Genomic DNA, 19919 nt, shown 5'->3' on the forward strand with positions numbered 1-19919 from the left:
CTCGCAATCTCGATGACAGACGTAGTGAGTATTCCGTACCGATGCTTCTCATTCCCAATCATTTACTAACTGCACACTCACAGGGGTGAGTGATATTTTCAGACCCTTGTTACGATGAAGATAACAACTGCAACAGCTGTACGTTCATGTGAGGCATTGATTTCATCAATACACATCAGTAAATTTGGTTTTCAGGCCTTATCTTTTACCTCATATTGATGTGGATGCCCGTCGTCGTCAATGCTATGCTGGGTGGTGAGCTCACCTGTACCTTAATGATACTGACTTGACTAAGATATTATGCAAGTCATAATGATGAATCGGATACATGCGATGTATGGACGATCCAAAAAGATGCTCATCTTTCTTGTTATAGTCTTGCTGGCTTCCACGATCCCCTCCGTCTGTTTCACAGCTGTTTACAAGCTTCTATCTCTCAGTGCGTAAGTCTTAAATTTTATCGATGAAACCTCCAAGCACATAAGACTTACGGACAAATATCAGGGGGATCTTCTGACTACCACGTGTGTTTTCCCATAGATTACCTTGGCCCGGACTCGGAACAGCCGATCAATATGCGAGTTCAGAGTTGGCGTTTGATGTCCACTGCTACATGGGAGATCCTCGCTTTCGTTCTTGCAGTCTGGATTGTCATAAAACACTTTCGTGAGCTGCGACATTCTCCGACGGGATCGATCCTTGGGGACTGTTTCATGGTGTTAGCTAAGAGTCACACATTTTACTTTGTTGGGTGAGTCTGGTGATTTGGATGTTAATATCTTGTTCCGCTGAAGTTCTGCATATATTAGATTCGTTGCTGCAGTTTGCTTCAACGTCGCCTCACTGTCATATAAATATGTGCGTCAACTGCGGCTGAGCATATGTGGTTGTCCGCTCATCATCATTCCTACAGTTCTCACCGTCTGAGTCTGTGGGAAGATCCATTTATTCCGGTGTTTTCCAAATCACCCAGGAGTTGCAGATGTTTGTGCTAGGACCGCGTCTGATCCTTAGTATTCGCGAATATCACGCAGAGCTCGTGGACAGGTCTGACGAGGGAACATGCATAACGACCATTCATTTCCAGGCTGGTGGCGATGCGTCGACTGGCGGAAATGTTTAATACCGCAATCCAAATGATCAACCTCAGTTTCGCTGTGGTAATTATATGGTGATTAGAAGGATTAAATTAGGTTTGGGAAAACTACTGCCATGCTGTATGATCTATTACTATTAGAATTATCTGCCCAGCACAACGGGTATCAATGCGTGATCAACAAAGTATAGAATGAGTCTGTTCCCACGGGATTCATTCTCTTACCGTGAGACTAAATATTGCGGGGTGAATAGACGTCACCTTTGGATGATACCGCGAACAAGCTCCGCCTTTCCATGCGTGCGTGCAGACAACCAATTCGCTGCACGCGAGACCCAGGCTGATGGTGCGGAAGAGCCCGAGAGCGACGAGTACGATGGTCTCATAAACATGCGCACCTTGTTCGATGCTGTCTCATCCCTCGATTTACATCAACCTCAAGATTGCTTGTATCATTTTATCCTCGCACGCAACTGAAGGCATTGCTGGCACGGTCAAAATATTTACTGGATGCCTGGTTCTTGGACTCGGATGAACAGCGGGCGGAATATTTTGGCCTTATCCACCCTCGAAGTAGTGGTATCCCGTGCATCAAAGCTTTGATTAAGCAAAGAACCTTCTGGTATGTAACTGCATTACCATCGGATGGCGCAAGGTGAAATCCTTGTTAGTATTAACAATTCTCGGGCTGGGCGCTGATAAGCTGATGATCGGGCACACTACTCGTTCTCATCTCTGGTTTTGAGATTGATGGTGTAGTTTATTTCCATCTCCTTACTACATCGTTGTCCAGCTGATGGGCCCGAGTAATATATCTGAACAGCACAATGCAAATCACACTATTTTTCTTGATCGTCAAAGCATGAGGAAAGGGTTCACGTTGTGGGCCTAAGTTCCATCAACGGCAGTGTGGTCGTATAATGAAGCTTCGCATGATCGGTGCAACTCATGTGACATTAAGACGGCAAACACCTTTGACCGATTGAGAAGTTTTAGGTATTACAAGCTTACAGTCTGTCAATACCTACTGCCGGTACATTGGGTGTGGAAATCTGCTGTAGTACGTATAACCTTACTCTCGAAGGTACTTTTTTGATGCAATCTTGGAACATATCGCCTCACTGATCAGACCAATCAGACATCCCCAAATCGTGCAGTGTGGTTCGATCAAGGGTTTCTGAACACGCAACCGTTGCTTCATTCTACACAATAGTTAATATGATCAATCAAAATTCTCACTCACGGAATGGATATCCAGACCACCACTATAAAACCACTGGATGGTGGTGTGTCTGCACCAACTCCGTACGCCTCATCCAGATATGACTGTAGTCTCAAATGATCCCTCTTGGTTACCGTTTATCACTGTTACAATTTTTTCCAGCTATTTTACAGTTGTGTCTTTTGTTGCAGTGCTTTATGACTGGGGTGAGCGAAATAATACTTTCCGAGGGTATTATAACTGTGACATTGATATCTATATGGCATTCAAGCATTAACATTTGGACAAGAGGTAAGTTGCAGTGTCATCGCCGCAGCCGTCCCACTAACAATGCTTCAACAGTTTGAACTAATTTGGGTAAGTGAGGTCCTATATCAGAAGAAAACTGGATAATGCAGTTGACTCGGAGCAGAGGCAACGCTGGTCCTTCATGACCGTTCTTTATATCTGTGTACGCTATATTATAAACACAGATGGCATACGGTACTGAGTCAACTTCAACATATGCTAGGTGCGCTACAGCGGAATACTATATGCAGTGTAAGTTTGCAAGTTGATACTCCTGCACTGTACTAACCCATATCTCGAATTAGGTCCTTCACATTAGTATGTATGTAACCCCTCCCAATACACTGTTCGTTTATTCTAATCGGCACGTAGTCATCCCAGTCTCCTTAACAAATGTAGTGGGTATTCTGCACCGATGGCTGCCATTCTCATTCAATTACTAATTGCACTCCTACACAGGAGTGAGTGATATTCTCAGCCGCCTTGTCATGGTTAACATAATGACTGCAACAGCTGTGAGTTCATTTGAACAATCGAGTCCATCAATGCACACTAGTAAATTTGGTTTTCAGGCATTGTCGTTTTCTCCTCAGGCGCATGGTTGCCTGTCGTCGTCTATGCTATGCTGGGCGGTGAGCTCACCTGTGGTACATTCCTGATGCTAATTTAACTGAAATATTATGCAAGTCATAATGATGACTCGGATACATGCGATGTATGGTCAAGCAAAAATGATGCTCATCTTTCTCGTTGTAGTCTTACTGGCGTCCACGATCGCTTCCGCCGTCATGACAGCAATGGCAAATATCAGTGTTTCGGCGGGTAAGCTTTAACTATCAATGACACCCTGAAACACATAAGACTCGTGCACAAATACCAGAGGAATACGTCATTTTTGGCTACCATTTGTGTCTTGTAGATGTTGACACAAACCAGATTAATCTGAATGACGAGACAATGATACCCACCGTTATATGGGAGATCCTCGCCTTCGTTCTTGCAGTTTGGGTTGTCATGAAACACTTCCGTGAGCTGCGACGATCTAACACAGGAGCGACCATTGGGGACTGTTTTACGGTGTTAATTGAAAGTCACACATTCTACTTTGTTGGGTGAGTCCGATTATTTGAATGTTATTATCTTCTTTCGCCGACGTTCTGTATGTGTTAGATTTGCTATTGCAGCTTGCTTGAGCATAGGCACACTGTCTACAAATATCACGGTGCGCCAACATGTGACTAAACATCTGTGTATGTCCACTCATCAATATTTCAACAGTTCTCATCGTCTGTGGGAAGTGCTGTTTATAATGGTGTTCTCCAAGTTACCCAGCTGTTGCAGATGTTTGTGCTGGGGCCGCGGCTGATCCTCAGCATTCGCGAATATCACGCCCAGCTTGTGGCCAGGTCTGATGAGGGAACAGGCATGACGTCCATTCATTTCCAGGCTGGTGGCGATGAGTCGACTAGTGGAGATGTTTGGCACCGCAATCCGAATTATCAACCCCAGTTATTTTTTTGTCGCGGTATTTATTTGGTGATTTGGACATATGATCGAATTATGTTTGGGAAAACTACTGCCATGCTGTATTACTAGTAGAAATATCTATCCAGCCATACATGAACGAAACGTCTTGCGATCAGTCTCATTGAATAAATCCGGGTCGCTTCATATACCGACTTAACATTTCTTGATGCCGTGGTCAATAATACACAGGATGTGCAATTGCTCATGAACAATTCAAAACCGAAACGAATCGTTATTTTTTGCAAAGATGAGTGTTTGAAATTTGGACACTGAGTGCCACTCACGAGGATCTGCAGTGCGTCAACATTATTCGAGGCAGTAACTAGTACACCATTTACATGTTGTATACTAGTGCGAAGTTCGAGAAAGAGACGTGAGTCAAGGAAGACGGAGATTTCATGAATTGTATGGACGTCCGCATGCAGGTGGTGCACACCCTCGACATTATGGGCACACATGCACAAATGACAACAAATATTCCCCGCCTTGCTGCAGGTTCTTCGCTTGCAACAACTCTCTACATCAAACTAGTACACCCCTCTCTTTTGTAGTATACCTGTATTTTATCATCGCTGGTCGATTTTTAACTTCAATATGGAGCACTCCAACTTGGAGAACAACCCACCGATTCTCAAGCTGCCTTCCGAAATTCTTGATCACTGCTGGGGTTATCTGAGACGACAGGACCTTTTCCAAGTGTCCAGCGTGTCTCGCGTATTCTGGTACACCTCAAGATCGAGGATATTTCAGTCGCTTACTGTCACCCTGCCATCTCCGGCGATCCTGCCATTGAACCAGAGCCTGGTCCGCCGTTCAACGAACAAAGCTTCTAAGATGCTTGAGCGTGCTGCTACCCGAATCACAAGTTTCTATTCAGATCCAAGTGCTGGTGAACTCTGGGACATCGTTCAGGACTGGACGGTTGCAACTGCACCGGCGATCAGGAGCGACATATTCTGCTTTCCGCGCTCGCAGGAGAAGAACCTGGCCTTGAGATCGGTCGATGCCGTCTTTCCGTTTCTGACGTGCAGTCGTAATCTTCGCTCTCTTGAACTTGTCCGCGTGAATCTTGGAAGGCAACAATGGATTATCATCGAATGCCTGCCTGCACTGGAGACACTCAGACTCATCTCATGCCTCTTCCCGCTTTCATCTCATTTGGAGCGCCCACTGAAGCTAAAGGAACTTGCAATTGCTGGAGACAGCTTCGGTCCCCGTTCAATCGAAGAACGCTTGGTTTCCGTGCTCTGTAACCCAACCTATCTACAAAAACTTACTCTTATCGACTTTCTTATCACCCACACTGTACTAGCAGCCCTTTCGTCTATGGGGCCCTTCCCCCACCTCACATATCTAAGCATATTTGTTACATCTTTAAGTGGCGATCATTTTTTCAGATTCCTTGCAGCAACACCCGCCCTAGAAACATTGAGGATATTCCCCTGGTCTGCAAACATCACTCCCCCGCATCCCTTGCCAGCCCTGTCTTCCCTTCAGTCTTACGACGGCTACCCCAACCTGCTTTCTTACATCGTGCCTGGACGACCGGTCGATTGCGTTTGCCTCGTGCTTATGATGGTCACTACAGACGTCAATCAACCAGGTTATGTTATTCATACCGAGCTGGTCTCGACTGTACGCGACATCTCACGTTCCACAATTCCAGTCAGGAGACTAGCAATTGAGTACTTTCTGCCCACATCAAGTAACCTCGCCGCTATCGCGAAGCATCTTCCGGATCTTCATCGCTTGGACTTAGGTCTTATCTCGGGGCCCCCGCCGCTCACACCCGTCAGTGCGATATTTGCCTTCATACTGTGTAATTTCGTTCATGCATTGCTATCCCCACAGGAAGAAATCATTGCCCTTTCCGAGTCAAATTCTGAGTTCGGCCTCAACTATGGTGGTGAATCACTTGATACTGTGGACACTACGCAAGTACGTCGAATCGCAGTTGAAGCGATGCCCTTACGAAAATATTTTCAGGGTCTCCTGAGTTGGCTAGCAGAAGGTCATGCACCACTTCCGCCCAAGCTGGTAACACTTCGACTATCACATAATTCGGCGGGAAACGAGGACATGCAGTGTATAGAAGGTGTCGCGCACCGGGAACTCGTTCGTTGCTTACATGGTAGGTATCCGACACTGAGCGAGGTCGAGGTGGGAGGATGCCGCTGGTGGAGAGAGGGTGTGCATTGGTCACAGGAGATTCTTGAGTTTGAGGAAACGTGAATTCTCGTCGCGTGCGTGTAAGACTACATGTGCTCCAGGTTCACACCAGTGGGATACAAATAGCGCTATAACCATGCATCCATTACAACGCCGGAAAATGAGTAGATTTGGAATCACTCTCATTGCAATAAGCACAAAAGTATGAGAACTGCAACTGGAGTGAACTCGACGATGTCCACCAGCGGGAGTGTGTTGTCGGACCGCGTTCGGACCGTCCTCCAAAGTTTCCCGTGCTTCCTTCTGAACTCAATGTCTGAACCACATGATGCTATCAATTCCTGCGTCAGCAGGTTGGGTCTATTCATATCATGGGCTAGGCTCATGTGCACGACAGTCGTGTGCCCACATATGGAACATCAATTTGAATAACTAGCCGTCCATTCACCACATAAACCCATTCTTTTCCACCTGCCTGACCTTCTATCATCCGTCGTAATGCCTTGGGAATCGGTCAAGCTCAATTCTGGTGCGTGTTCATTTCGTCGCCTCAGAACCAGCGCTGACAATTTGACTCATATATCAGGACATTACATTCCAAGTATCGGATTTGGTACTTGGACGCTAGGTAACGGTCAAAGTCCTATCGACCAGGTTGAACAAGCTCTGGAAAATGGGTACAACCATATTGGCAAGTCCAGGCACCTCACAGCTGCAGCTTATGTTGAAGTCAATCCTATCGCATAGACACTGCGCAGGCCTACAGGAATGAAGGAGAAACTGGGGTTGCTTTGAAAGAAAGCGGACTTTCTCGCTCAGATGTCTTTGTAACGACCAAGTACTCCGGTACAAACGGTCTTGACATTCCGACTTCTATCAAAAACAGTGTCAACAGCGTATGTTCTATCCTAGCTTGGAGCCAGTGCTTTCACGACGCTTACTGCTAAACAGCTTGGGGTATCATATGTAGACCTCTATCTGGTCCATTCCCCGCGTCTGGCAGTACCTGACATCCCCACATGTTGGGCGCAAATGGAAAAGGTCAAGGAAGACGGACTTGCTAAGTGAATGATTTACCTGATAGCAACGTATGACAACCTGACTTGCGACTACAGGAGCATTGGTATCAGCAACTTTGGCGTCCAAGACATGGAGATTTTGTTAGCATCTGCGAAAGTAAAGCCTGCGGTCAACCAGGTGTGTAGCATCGAATTGTTCAAGACTTTTCTTCATAACCGGGCCTAGATCCTCCTTCATCCATACGTCTATCGGCAACAGAAACCAATCCTTGAATACGCCGCGAAGAATGGAATAGTCATCGAGGCCTACAGTGCGCTGATGTTAGTTATCTTCAGGCTACTGGTGCATTGTTTGTGCTGATTGCCATCCCTAGCCCCATTACAAAGTTACCCGGCGGTCCTTTGGACAAACCATTGAATGAAATCGCTGCAAAGTTCGGTGCAACGACCGAGCAAATCCTTCTGGCGTGGACCAAAGCCAAGGGGGCCGTTGTCGTTACGTGAGTCCATGTGTGTTATCTTGGAGTTTCCCATTGACAGAGGCCTATCTAGCACAAGTTCAAAGAAGACGCGCCTGCAAGGGTACATCGCGGCAGGTGATATAAGTGGGTTTAATTGGATCAACTATTTCAACTTGTTCTGAACAATCTGCTTTAGCTTTGTCTCCGGAGGATGTTGCTGCCATCGACGCTGCGGGTGCTTTGGGCGAGAAGAAAGCAAATGTGAAGACTATATTGAAAAGGGTTGTCGTAGGAGCAATTGCTTGCACTGCAGTCTTTGGTGCATGCAACTTCTTCGGCATTAGCATGATGTAAAGTGATCGTTAGCTTTTGATAAATGCTCAAATGTCTCTAGTACTTGTTCATCATTCCGCCAATGCAGCAGAAATGGTGCATGCGGCACAACTACTCAAATATAACTATTCTCAGAAGTTTCCCATCCTTCCTTTTGAACCATGCTTGTTCACAACATTTACTTCAGATAGATAAGCCCCCATGATCCACTAATTCATGTCAGAGCATGCTGGGTCTATTCATATCGTTAGGTCTCGTGTGCATGTTAGACATGTGCCCATGGGATGTCAGATTGAATATTAATCGACTATTCGGTCACCCACATAAACCCATCCTCTTGCCCAGTCCTCCGAAGTGACCCTCTATCATTCGTCGCAATGCCTTGGGAGCCTATCAAGCTGAATTCTGGTAGGTGTTTCTTTCATCACCTCTGAAGCAGTATTGACCTAGGGGACCAATATATCAGGACACTACATGCCAAGTATCGCATTCGGTACTTGGAAGACAGGTAATGGCCAAGGACCTGTCGATCAGGTTAAACAAGCTCTGGGAAATGGATACAACCACATTGGTGAGTCCTCGATCCCTAAGTATCTCCGAGCGACAACTTTTGACGACACCAATCCCGTCGTGCAGACACTGCTCAGGCCTACAAGAATGAAGAAGAAACCGGTATTGCTTTGAAAGAGACCGAACTTTCTCGTTCAGATGTCTTTGTGACGACCAAGTACTCTGGTACGAACGGTCTTGACATCCCGACTTCCATCAAGAACAGTTTGAACAACGTATGTTTTGTTTCAGTTTAGAACCATTGCTTTCATGACATTTGTTGCTACATAGCTTGGGTTATCTGATGTTGACCTCTATCTGGTCCACGCCCCGCGCCTGGCAGTACCTGACATGCCCACATGTTGGGCGCAAATGGAAAAGGTCCAGGATGACGGACTTGCTAAGTGAATGATTTACGAGGCGGAGCTGGATGACAACTGACTTGCGATTGCAGGAGCATTGGTGTCAGCAACTTTGGCGTTAAAGATATGGAGGCTTTGATAGCATGCGCGCGGATTAAACCTACGGTCAATCAGGTGTGTAATATCGAGTGATCCAAAGCTAAATTTAAACGTTGGTGAAAATTTGGCATAGATTCTGCTTCATCCATATGTTTATCAACAACAGAAACCTATCCTTGAATACGCTGCTAAGAATGGAATCGTCATCGAGGCCTACAGTGCGCTGATGTTAGTTATCTTCAAGCTTCCTGGTGCAATGTTTGTGCTGATTGACATATTCTAGCCCCATCACAAAGTCACCCGGTGGTCCTTTGGACAAACCATTGAACGAAATCGCTGCAAAGTTCGGTGCAACGACCGAGCAGATCCTTATGGCGTGGACCAAAGCCAAGGGGGCCGTCGTCGTCACGTGAGTCTATACGTGGTATCTTTGAGTTTCCCATTGACGGTGCTCCGTCTAGCTCAAGTTCAAAGAGGACGCGCCTGCAAGGTTACATCGCGGCAGGTGATATAAGTGGGTTTGATTGGTTCAGCTGCTTTAACTGGTTCTGAACGATTTGCTTTAGCTTTGTCTCCGGAAGATATTGCTGCCATCGATGCTGCAGGCGCTTTGGGCGAGGAAAAGGAAAAGGAAACGTAAAGACCATTCCGAGAAGGGTTGTCCTGCAGTGTTTGACAGATGTAAATTATTCGGTGCCTGTATGATGTGCAGTTATCGTTGGTGTTTGACAAGTGGTCACCGGTCAGATGTCGCAAGTGTCGGCTCACCTTCAGCTTAATTGTGTTGCTAATCCAGCAAAAATGTTCCAGGCTGCGGAACGACTCAAATAGAATTACTTCTCAGATCCTTCGTATGGGGCTACTAAGTGAGAATGTGTCGTGTGAGTAATGTCTGCGTCGTGTTTTCGTCAACGGGGACAAGGCGGCTCAGGCCTGTCCCAGTACCTTCTCACAGGCAGCAACGTACCAGTTATCTCCTGCAAGGTTAGTCGAGGCTAAAGCACATTAATAATGCCTTGGGATTCCATTCTCTTGAATTCTGGTGCGTCCAACGATACCCTAAGACGCTGGCATCAAGTTACTCAACATTTGAGCAGGCTATAGCATTCCGAGCCTCGCGTATGGGACTGGAGGGCTGGGAAGTGGCCAGTGGCCAATAGATCAGCTCACTCAGGCCTTCGATACAGGATTTTATCATATTGGTGAGCACAACCAGGACTGACCGTCGCATCCCCGCCAATAGCAAGCAGATACCGCTCAGCTTTACAGAAATGAGGCCGAGGTTGGCATCACCATTGGCCAACTTGGGCTAGAGCGTTCCGACGTATTCATCACAACGAAATTTTCTGGCTTCAATGGTCTTGATATTCCGACTTCAATTCAGAATAGTTTGGAATATGTGCGCAGCAGTCATATATTGTATGCGCGGGTAGACGTCGGTTAACAATCGCAGTTGAACACTTCTTACGTCGATCTGTACCTCATTCACAGCCCGGATCTAGCTGTGCCAGACATACCAACTGTTTGGGCTCAAATGGAGAAAGTCCAAGAAGCAGGTCTTGCCAGGTAGTTTTCTGAGTTTGCAATTCATTGAATTTGGAAGCTGACGCTGACTGCAGGAGCATTGGCGTTAGTAACTTCAATGAGAAGCAATTAGAGATTCTGCTGTCATCCGCAAAGATCAGGCCAGCTGCTAATCAAGTAAGTAAATGGACCGATTACGGGCAGTTAACGGATTCAAAGCGGGGCCGCTTTACTATGTAGATTTACCTGCATCCCTACAATTACCAGCAACAATCTCCAACTCTGGAGTACGCTGCCAAATACGACATCGTAATCGAGGCATACGGTGCTTTGACGTACGATATTTCCCAGAAATATTTGAAAGTCTAATCATGATATTTGAAGGCCTGTCACACGTGAGCCAGGAGGTCCAGTGGATGCCCCTTTGAACGAAATCGCTACGAGGCTTGGAGCTACTACTGAACAAGTGCTCCTTGCCTGGATCAAGGCAAAAGGCGCCGTCGTGGTGACGTATGTCTTTATTAATCAGTTGAGGTGACGTTGTTGACTTCGAAACCCGCCAGAACTAGCTCTAAAAAAGCGCGTCTTCTAAGTTACCTCTCCGCTGGAAATCTCGGTGATTTACCTTATTGCAAAATCAAGTTGAAGGTCTGATGCGTTACGACAGAACTATCTGCAGAGGATGTCAAGACGATTGATACTGCGGGCGCCATAGGAGAGAAAAGAATCACAGTCAGGCACGGACTGCCTAAACTTGGGGTTGGCATTTTTTTGGGGATCCTGGTCTTGGTTGCCTGCAGCTATTTTAAAGGTCGAGGAAAGCGGAGAAACATTGCAGAGGTGCTAAGGGGAGATTGACCATCGTATAGGGCCACGCGCCTGATCATGGTGGAACACCACATGATGTAAGATTACACAGTGTGAAATAATCGGATCAGAGTTGATTGCATCATGGCGAGTGAGCGGTGGGGTTGGGTTGGTTGAGCATCTGGGAAGTAGTATGGTTGATTGTTTGAGGACGAAGGCATGACCTTGGGTGCATCAGACTATCACCCTTGAACGATAATGTTAGGAGCACTCACCGGGGTAGTGTTGTCAGCTAGGGAGGGTTTCATCCTCTTAAACACTCTTGAATGCTTGAGATCTTCACGAGCTCGGCGATTGAAATGTTGGGCCTGGAGATCCAAGTGATGTTTGTAATGCTGACAAGCGCTACGGTGTCGACCCAGTCTCGTGTATGTCAGAAGATTCACGAGGACAGGTTGATAGTCTATTATGTAACGAGGTACGAGCGGAGGAATAGAGTTTTGTCTTCGAGCGAACGGATGACGTGGCATTGCGCTTCTTGTCTCGGTGCCACGATCACCATTCGTCCTCGGAAACTTCATTGTGCTCGTTTTGATTTTATTACTCCTTTAAACAAACACCAAACTACATACATCTATCTCTACTGCAATCAGAATGGCAGCCAACCCGTCCCTCGAAGTCTGCCCTGACTTCACCACGGACGCTTATGCAAACATCTGCCAAGACATCCACAGAGCCACCGGGGAAACCCAAGAAAACATCATTAATCGCCTAACCGAATCCTGGACGGCTGGTCACAACCAAAGAGTCGCCGAACGGAACCAGCAAAGAGAGAGAGAAGCCGCCGATGAAGCCGAGGCAGAACAAGCGCGAGCGGAACAAGAAAGAGAACTCCGTGCGCTACAGGAAGCTGAGGCTGAGAGAGAAAGGGTCGAAACTGAGAAGAAAAAGCCAAAAATGAATAGCTTCAATGAAGCAGCCTCAGTAGGAGACTCTATCTCTCCTCGTCCCTCGCAGTATGCAGTCCAAAAACTCAACAACTTCGAATATGTAGAGTTATGGTATTTTCCCCCCGATGGATGCAAAGAGGCGCTACGAACAGCCCGCTCGGTGGCAGATGACTATGGTCTCACTAGAGTCGATGACCAGCTCACTCTGCGCCCCGCATACGCTTTCAAAGCCTCAAAAGCAGCCGTCGCCGATCACGACCTCCCGTTTTCAGTTTTCCTTCGCGCGAAGAACTTATTCTTAATGCAACTCAGCAAAGCTAAATGGCCCCAAACCCACATCAACGCTCTTTCCCTCTTCTTCTGGCACTTGGAAAACCACACTGTCCGCAATAACAGCGACATAGGTGACTTAGTGATTCTCAACTACGCTTCACGTGTCCGCCAAGATTGGCACGACCGTCTCAAACGAGACGAGGGCTTTAACATTGCAATCATCAACAAAACCCTCCTCCGTTCGATCAATGAGGAACTCTGGGACAAAATCCGCTCTCATTCGTTAGCCGCGGTACGTATTTACTCCCACTTTAACACTGGACATCTGTCTCACTAAATAATCTTTGTTTTCTATAACTCTGATAAACACTGTACCACTGACGACAATACTCCCACCCGCATTTTGCTCATGTGGATGCCCACAATATATTGTGGATGCCCGCACATTAATTTACGTGGATGCCCGCATCCTTGCTCATGCGGTTGCCCACATGCTTTCGCACATGGATGCCCGCACCTTTGTCTTACGCGGACGTTCCCTCACGCACCCAGCCCAAGACGAGCGAGTCCTCGTCGGGCCACTCCCAGCATCGTAAAACGAGCTATCGTGACTACCACTGCGATTCTCGTCGGGAAAACCACGAGTATAACCGTTGTAACTCTCGCTCGCGTTCGCATCGCCGGAACGGCAATGACAACCAGAAGTTGTCGCCTGACAACACAAAGAACCGCCAACAGCGCCGGCGGGGTTTTTCCCATGGCGCAGGCTCTCGCGGCCGGTCAGCCTGCGCCGTTTGCCTCGGCCGTTTTGCCCACGACATTCAACGTTGCAACTCTGCAACACTGTGGGACGGAACCTCCGCCTATTGTCACAAATCCAATAACAACCGTCTCATCAATCCTCAAGGAAGTGCCCTCTGCTTCAAGTGGCAATGACCCAGTGGTTGTCACACTGGAACCCACGAACTGCACCACGAATGTTCCGGTTGTGGAAGCAAGGAACACGGCGCTCAAGGATGCCCTTGAAGCGAGAAAGGGCAGAGCACTCACGCCTTATAAGCCTGAAGGATGGGCCCGTCTCCTCAACGAGACAGGACTTATCAGTAGATACCCCCATATCCCAGAATGCCTCGTGTCAGGTTTCTCCGGGGGCATTCCCCCGATCAAATGTACATACAAGCCTCCTAATAATCCCACCATCGAGCAACACTCAGAAGCTTTCTGGAGTATCATTAATCTCGAGTTTTCGAAAGGACGTTTCTTTGGCCCATTCACAGCGAAAGACCTCGAATCAACCGTCGGCTGCTTTCAAACAGCCCCTCTTTCACTCGTACCCAAACCCAGAAAGCCAGGGAAATTTTGTTTGGTACAAAATCTGTCCTTCCCATACAACCCTTTCCCCTCCGAAACCTATTAGTTCCATTAATTCGCGAGTCGATTCCGACTCTTTCCCCTGTACATACTGGCACATTTTCAACAATTTGTCTGTCAATATGGTGCTTACCCCTGGGCTCACAAGGTGCCATTCGCGACGTTGTGGAGGCGTATCGCACAATACCCCTCCATCATTCTCAGTGGGCCGGCTTGGCAGTTCGTCTCCCAGGTGAAGATTCATTTGCTGTCGATACAGCCTTTTGTTTTGGCTTCGGACCCTCGGCTGGAATATATGGGAATATTAGTGATGCAGGTCTGGATATATTACGTGCGAAAGGCATTGGACCTGCCTCCAAATGGGTTGATGACCATTTGTTTCTTCATATTAGACGTGAATTTCTGGGAGAATACAACAAAAGACGTGCCCAATGGGCAAAGGACATTGCAGATAATGGAGGTGTCATTTTCAGCGGCGGACGGAAATGGTATAAGGGAGCCACAATGCCAAACAACTCAGCCGAGGAATTCGACGAGGATGTATTCTTCCCTATTCAAGATCTATCCAACCTTTCCCCTCGATCGGAGGAGGACGCCATATTCTCTTACTGTATGGCCGACATTGATGAATTCTCGTCAATACTCGGCATTCCTTGGGAACCTTCAAAAGATAAACCTTTCAGTAACAGCCCCCCATTCACAGGTTTCATTTGGAACATCGCAGATCGCACTGTGGATCTCTCGACGGACAAGCGAGACAAGTATATTCGCGCGATCTCAGATTGGCAATCGAAGCGCACGCACATGCTGCAAGAAGTACAAAAGCTGTACGGTAAGCTTCTACACGCGGCCCACATTATCCCCATGGGCAGAGCTTACCTCACCAACCTCGAGGCCATGTTGGCCATGTTCAACAACCATCCTTTCCTTCCCCAAACTCCCCTGCGCAACACTCCAGACGACGTTCTCTGGTGGAAAGATGCCCTCAACAAACACCACATACCCTGCCCAATCCCTGGACCATGTATCATTCAAGAATTCCATGCCTATTCGGACACTAGTTCTGGCCATGGAATTGGCATCTTCATCAACGGGCACTGGAGAGCGTGGGATCTCATCCTGGGCTGGAAGAGAGACAGTCGAGACATCGGATGGGCTGAGAGTGTCGGCTTTGAGCTTCTCATACGCACAATCATTGATGCTAAAGCTGCTGGAATTCATTTCAAGGTCTACGGGGACAACATGGGTGTCGTCGAAGGATGGTGGACAGGCCGTAGTAGAAATTGAGCCTCAAACGAAGTCTTCAAATGTATTCATCAAATCGTTGCTGGTGCCAAGTGCACGGTTCTTACACGATATGTACCTAGCAAAGACAACCCAGCCGACGGCCCCTCCCGTGGGGTATATCCCCCCCATGAGTCATTTGCTCCCTCCAGTCTCCATCCCCATCGAACTCCAGCCCTTTATTAGGGACGTTTCCGAAGCCACCGCAAATGCTAGAACCACTGACAGACAACGCCAGTTGTCAGGCAAACTGTTTCTCCCAATGGGCAGTAACCACGCCGATTCAGAACTCCGATGCCGCACATTCATCAACCGTGAATTCGAGCGCAAAGGAGAAGAACTGTTTAAAGTGTCGCAAAACTAGTGAGTCCCATAACGATGAAATGTGCAACCCCTCACCAGTGCATACCTAACAATAGCCTATAACACCAACCTTACTCCCCTCCCATCCGTGCTCCGCCCACATTGTTCTGCAAAGGAGAGACTTTACCTTTGGCTCCCATCCTCTTCGCAAGACGCATGAGACGCACAAGGGAAAATCGTTCCCTTGCTCCCAACAGACCTCCAGCACATCCAGGAAACCATGATCCACATGTATGTGGAAGCAACTCGCGAAACGTATGGATCGGGTCTGTTGACCTTCCATGTTTTCTGTGATAGCAAAACAATACCCGAACATCAGTGTGCACCCGCGAGCCATATCGTCATATCATCCTTCATTACCTCCATGGCAGGTCACTATTCAGCCAAGACAATAGTGAATTACGTTTGCGGTGTTCGCGCATGGCATATTTTGCACGGTGTGACTTGGGCTTTGAACGAGATGGAGATAGACACCCTCCTTAAGGCATCAATTTCTCTCGCACCAGCAACCGCGAAAAGAAGCAAACAGGAACCTTATACCATCGATTTAATGACTGCCATACATCAACAACTTGACCACAACAACCCCCTTGATGCCGCAGTCTTCGCATGTCTAACCACCACCTTTTTCGCTACCACTCGCACCGGTGAATTCACCGTTCCTCGTCTCGATGGATTCGACCCCGCCATACATGTCAAACTATCCAATGTTAACGACACTCACGATCGACAGAACTTAGCCATGAAAACATTCTTCTTACCTCGCACGAAAGCCGCTCCAGAAGGGGAAGAAGTATCATGGGCGAAGCAAGAAGGGCCCACAGATCCCGAAAAAGCCTTCTCCAACCACCTTCGCGTGAACGATCCTCCCCACAACGGCGCTCTTTTCGCGTATCGCCACAAGGACTCGTACCGTCCGTTGACGAAAACCAAGTTCATACAACGCCTAGCTTCAGCGACCAAAGCCGCTGGTCGCCAACCAGTGCAAGGCCACGGTATTCAGATAGGGTCGACTTTAGAGTACCTGCTCAGAAATGTCCCCTTCAATGTGGTAAAAGTGAAAGGCCGTTGGGCTAGCGACGCGTTCCTCGTCTATTTACGACGACACGCACAAATCTTAGCGCTGTATATGCAAGCTACTCTCGCACTACAAGATCAATTCCTTCGTCACACCATTAACGTGCCCTCAGTCCATTGAAAACTACATTCTCAACTCGACAAATGGTAAGTCCCCTCCTCCTAACATTATTGGGTACCCGAGCCTCGCTGGATGCATCGTCAGCCTCCTAATCGTTGGGAATCACAGCTCACCTCTCTGTCCCAGGTTAGTTTCTCAGGGCCGGAAGACGCTGCGCGTCCTCGCCGAAACCTCTTGTTCCACCCTTATAATAGTTAGTATCTTCCAGCACTCGCACATGTACATTGTCCCCCGCTGGCTCGCGGTGCAATGACCATTTCGTTTCCCTTGATCACGTCTAAGTGAACCTCAAAGAATGATCCACACCTCAAGCGACGGTGGTCCATAATTGAAATACAAAAAGTAAGAAGCAGAATAAGTATGCAGATGGTGGATCTGATGTTCATTTCGACTTAATCATGGCCAAGATTCGAAGTAGGTGGTACTGGAGAACCATCACAAGGGATGAAGTCTGTCATGGCTTCATACGTAATTCTTACAGCTAACAGCTCCACCAGCCTGAGCCGCAGCGCGGGCCTCCTGAACTTGCATGTTCAAACAACATCCCATCGTGGGATGATTCGGATTTAAGGTACAATTAATACATTTCATAGACAGAATCATGGAGGCGGTTTCATCTTAATCAGGTGAAGCGCGATGTTTAGAACATCTCGTGCCAATGCCAAAAGGCTGGTACAACTATTGTATCAATTGAAGAAATCCTCATGGACGAGTACAATGTGATGATACATCATGATGAAGGGTATCTGAAAACGGCATGCTTGAGTACAAGGTGAAGATAAATGCTGATGGTGGGACTAAGTAACAATGAGTATCAAGGTGACTTAGCGGCAGCTATCTAGTACCTGTTGCTATTATATTACGGCAAGCTCTGGCCCCGGACAAGTACAGCGGCAGTGCGAGCACGCGTGCGTGAACGTGTGTTCCTCAATGGTCCAGAATTGAATGCTTCATCTGTCGTGCGCTTGGCTCCTGCATCGAATGCTTCAGCTGCCTTGCACTTGACACCCCTTCTACTAGTTGCCACCGTACTATACCAACTTCTGTACCGATCGTAGGCCATCGACATGCTTGCAAGGGCAAGCTTAGAAAGCATCTCATCCCATCCAAAAGGGAGAGTGACAGACACGTGCATCAGAGCCGAAATATCGACATTTGGGCTAACCTGTTGTGATAATTGCGCATACCGGTCCCTCATTCGGGACAGTCCCTTTTCTATCATGAGCGTGACATTGCCCATTGAAGTGTTCGGAAATAATTCCTATTGTAAGTATGGTCAGTTATAAATCGCTAAGTGCCGGAGAGACTTACGCCACGTGTCGTGAGGTCTGGATTCTGCGTGTCTATGTCGATTCGCCTGTCACAGTCTTGCACCCAGACCTGAAGATGCACGCTTGACATCGCATGCCAGATGTGCCGTTCAACCTTAATCCCGGCGGGTCTATTGAGCAATCTTGGCCCGGTGCGGTTGGAAAGGAAGGTGGTGTAGGAACGAACTTCCTCCTCTTTTTGTAGCTTTTGCCACGCATGACTCGAGTGTGCGGGTGCGCTGTAGGGGATCCGTTCCTGGACTTCAGCCATGAAGAGCAATCCGACATCCGGGAATGCCTTGACCCTGTCTCTGAGGCGCTGTATTAGGTCAGCTCTTGACTGCGATACTGCAACCTCGCCCATGACAGGAGTGATTAGAATGGGGGGGGGGGGGGGGGGGGGGGGGGGTGTCGGTGAGGGCAGTGACCATGTGGAGGATATCGGGGATGCATTTCACTGAGTCCCCGTCGATCGTTAAGTTAGTGTGGGTGTCCAAGGACAATAGATCCCCGGTGATGTATTCCTGCAGAATCTGGTCTAGGCGTTCCAATCCTTTGCTGATAACCTTGATAATGGCCTCGTGTACGGGGGAAGGCATCTCGACAACAAGGGTACGGGTATCGCAGTTGTATTCTAACCTAGAGAAATTCTGTTTTACAAATTGTAAGATATTATCGGAATAAATTTACCTTGGTTTTGCAGGGCAGTCTTCAATCTTGCGAGATATATAATCGTAATCTGCTTGAGTGATATCCCGAAATACCTGGCAACATAATGAGCGAGTAAATGAATGTTGAAACGTACATACATACCTTGCAGTCTGTCTCACGATTCGATTGTGAGACAAAGCCAAGAACCTTGTGTTGTCCAGCAACAGGAGGCATGGTCAAGCTTAGATCGACCTCACGGGGAGGGGCTTGAGATGCAGAAGCGTCCTTGGTCACTGGTGTTCTCCCCCGGCTCACTGGTAACCTGTTTGAGGGCTGATTGTACGGTTCGAAACCTTTGTAGACTTGCCCTGCCTGTCGTTTTTTCTGAGTAGAGGGCTATAAGATTGTGACGGATGCCTGATAGTGATTGCGTCGGTCATCGACATAACGATTAAGATTGAGCTGAAGTGGGGAGTTTTTGGCGATTCGGAAATGGCAGCCGCGGTGGCGGTGCCTGCTTGCATAAGCCTGTGCGTGTGCATCTCATATGCGGCCCAAAACTTACACTACATCATGATGGATGGTCCTCTCGCAACGAGAAGAGAAATCCTCAATTTTAGCCCGATATCCACAATTTGAATCACCCACATGATCCTACTTCAGCATCCGACACTGCATGCAATAAAGCCTGTGGCTTCGATCATCTGGGAACTAGTGCTTTCCCTGCTCTCCATAGGCGCCTTCCTGGTCATTTTCACTACTCCCATGTCGGTGATTTACTGAGAGCACCTGAACCTGGTCACCGTCATGTTTCATGAGTTATTATGCCATAATGATCGATTGAATCTGGTGCTGGGAAGGTTTGATTGACCCAGCACCCTTGAAAGTGCTTTTGCCTCCTTTTTTCACAGGCGCTTTCGAGGATTCTGCATGTTGTGTTGCACGTGCATTTCATATCGTGGTGGCCTCGGCAAGTAGAATTATACCACTTATATCTTATGCAACGGGTCCTAACTTGTGTTGCTAGTATGTTTGTAGTACACTGGCTGCGGCCTCTGTGCAG

General features: G+C 47.7%; 6 protein-coding genes across 6 annotated transcripts; 5 read left to right on the plus strand and 1 right to left on the minus strand.

Moving 5' to 3' along the window:
• The first annotated feature begins 4649 nt into the window (after positions 1-4649).
• EDB93DRAFT_1177127 (uncharacterized protein) lies at positions 4650-6498 on the plus strand. Its single transcript, XM_041450545.1, has 3 exons — positions 4650-5924; positions 5985-6071; positions 6120-6498. The coding sequence occupies exons 1-3, from the start codon at positions 4728-4730 to the stop codon at positions 6363-6365; spliced, it is 1530 nt and encodes a 509-aa protein (XP_041302710.1). The 5' UTR covers positions 4650-4727; the 3' UTR covers positions 6366-6498.
• A 120-nt stretch (positions 6499-6618) lies between these two features.
• On the plus strand, positions 6619-8338 carry EDB93DRAFT_1177131 (NADP-dependent oxidoreductase domain-containing protein). Its single transcript, XM_041450546.1, has 9 exons — positions 6619-6831; positions 6889-6993; positions 7050-7198; positions 7254-7366; positions 7418-7499; positions 7548-7642; positions 7696-7821; positions 7874-7926; positions 7979-8338. The coding sequence occupies exons 1-9, from the start codon at positions 6801-6803 to the stop codon at positions 8134-8136; spliced, it is 912 nt and encodes a 303-aa protein (XP_041302711.1). The 5' UTR covers positions 6619-6800; the 3' UTR covers positions 8137-8338.
• A 12-nt stretch (positions 8339-8350) lies between these two features.
• EDB93DRAFT_911188 (Aldo/keto reductase) lies at positions 8351-9949 on the plus strand. Its single transcript, XM_041457921.1, has 10 exons — positions 8351-8523; positions 8582-8686; positions 8752-8900; positions 8956-9068; positions 9119-9200; positions 9259-9353; positions 9409-9534; positions 9587-9639; positions 9692-9877; positions 9936-9949. The coding sequence occupies exons 1-9, from the start codon at positions 8493-8495 to the stop codon at positions 9763-9765; spliced, it is 828 nt and encodes a 275-aa protein (XP_041302712.1). The 5' UTR covers positions 8351-8492; the 3' UTR covers positions 9766-9877; positions 9936-9949.
• On the plus strand, positions 9950-11707 carry EDB93DRAFT_911300 (NADP-dependent oxidoreductase domain-containing protein). The gene is made up of 11 exons (XM_041457922.1): positions 9950-10006; positions 10068-10167; positions 10223-10327; positions 10376-10524; positions 10579-10691; positions 10745-10826; positions 10890-10984; positions 11034-11154; positions 11184-11188; positions 11213-11265; positions 11317-11707. The coding sequence occupies exons 2-11, from the start codon at positions 10137-10139 to the stop codon at positions 11505-11507; spliced, it is 945 nt and encodes a 314-aa protein (XP_041302713.1). The 5' UTR covers positions 9950-10006; positions 10068-10136; the 3' UTR covers positions 11508-11707.
• A 289-nt stretch (positions 11708-11996) lies between these two features.
• Positions 11997-14040, plus strand: EDB93DRAFT_1331752 (uncharacterized protein). Its single transcript, XM_041455222.1, has 2 exons — positions 11997-12971; positions 13232-14040. The coding sequence occupies exons 1-2, from the start codon at positions 12111-12113 to the stop codon at positions 13613-13615; spliced, it is 1245 nt and encodes a 414-aa protein (XP_041302714.1). The 5' UTR covers positions 11997-12110; the 3' UTR covers positions 13616-14040.
• Positions 14041-17754: 3714 nt separating this feature from the next.
• EDB93DRAFT_1107947 (uncharacterized protein) lies at positions 17755-19090 on the minus strand (the record flags this gene model as incomplete). Its single annotated transcript, XM_041447779.1, has 5 exons — positions 17755-18156; positions 18207-18545; positions 18634-18844; positions 18896-18969; positions 19019-19090. The coding sequence occupies 5 exons, from the start codon at positions 19088-19090 to the stop codon at positions 17755-17757; spliced, it is 1098 nt and encodes a 365-aa protein (XP_041302715.1).
• Between the last annotated feature and the right edge of the window lie 829 nt (positions 19091-19919).

This window comes from Suillus bovinus (genome assembly GCF_016758785.1).
Source record: "Suillus bovinus strain UH-Sbo-P2 chromosome Unknown EDB93scaffold_89, whole genome shotgun sequence".
Taxonomy (NCBI): domain Eukaryota; kingdom Fungi; phylum Basidiomycota; class Agaricomycetes; order Boletales; family Suillaceae; genus Suillus; species Suillus bovinus.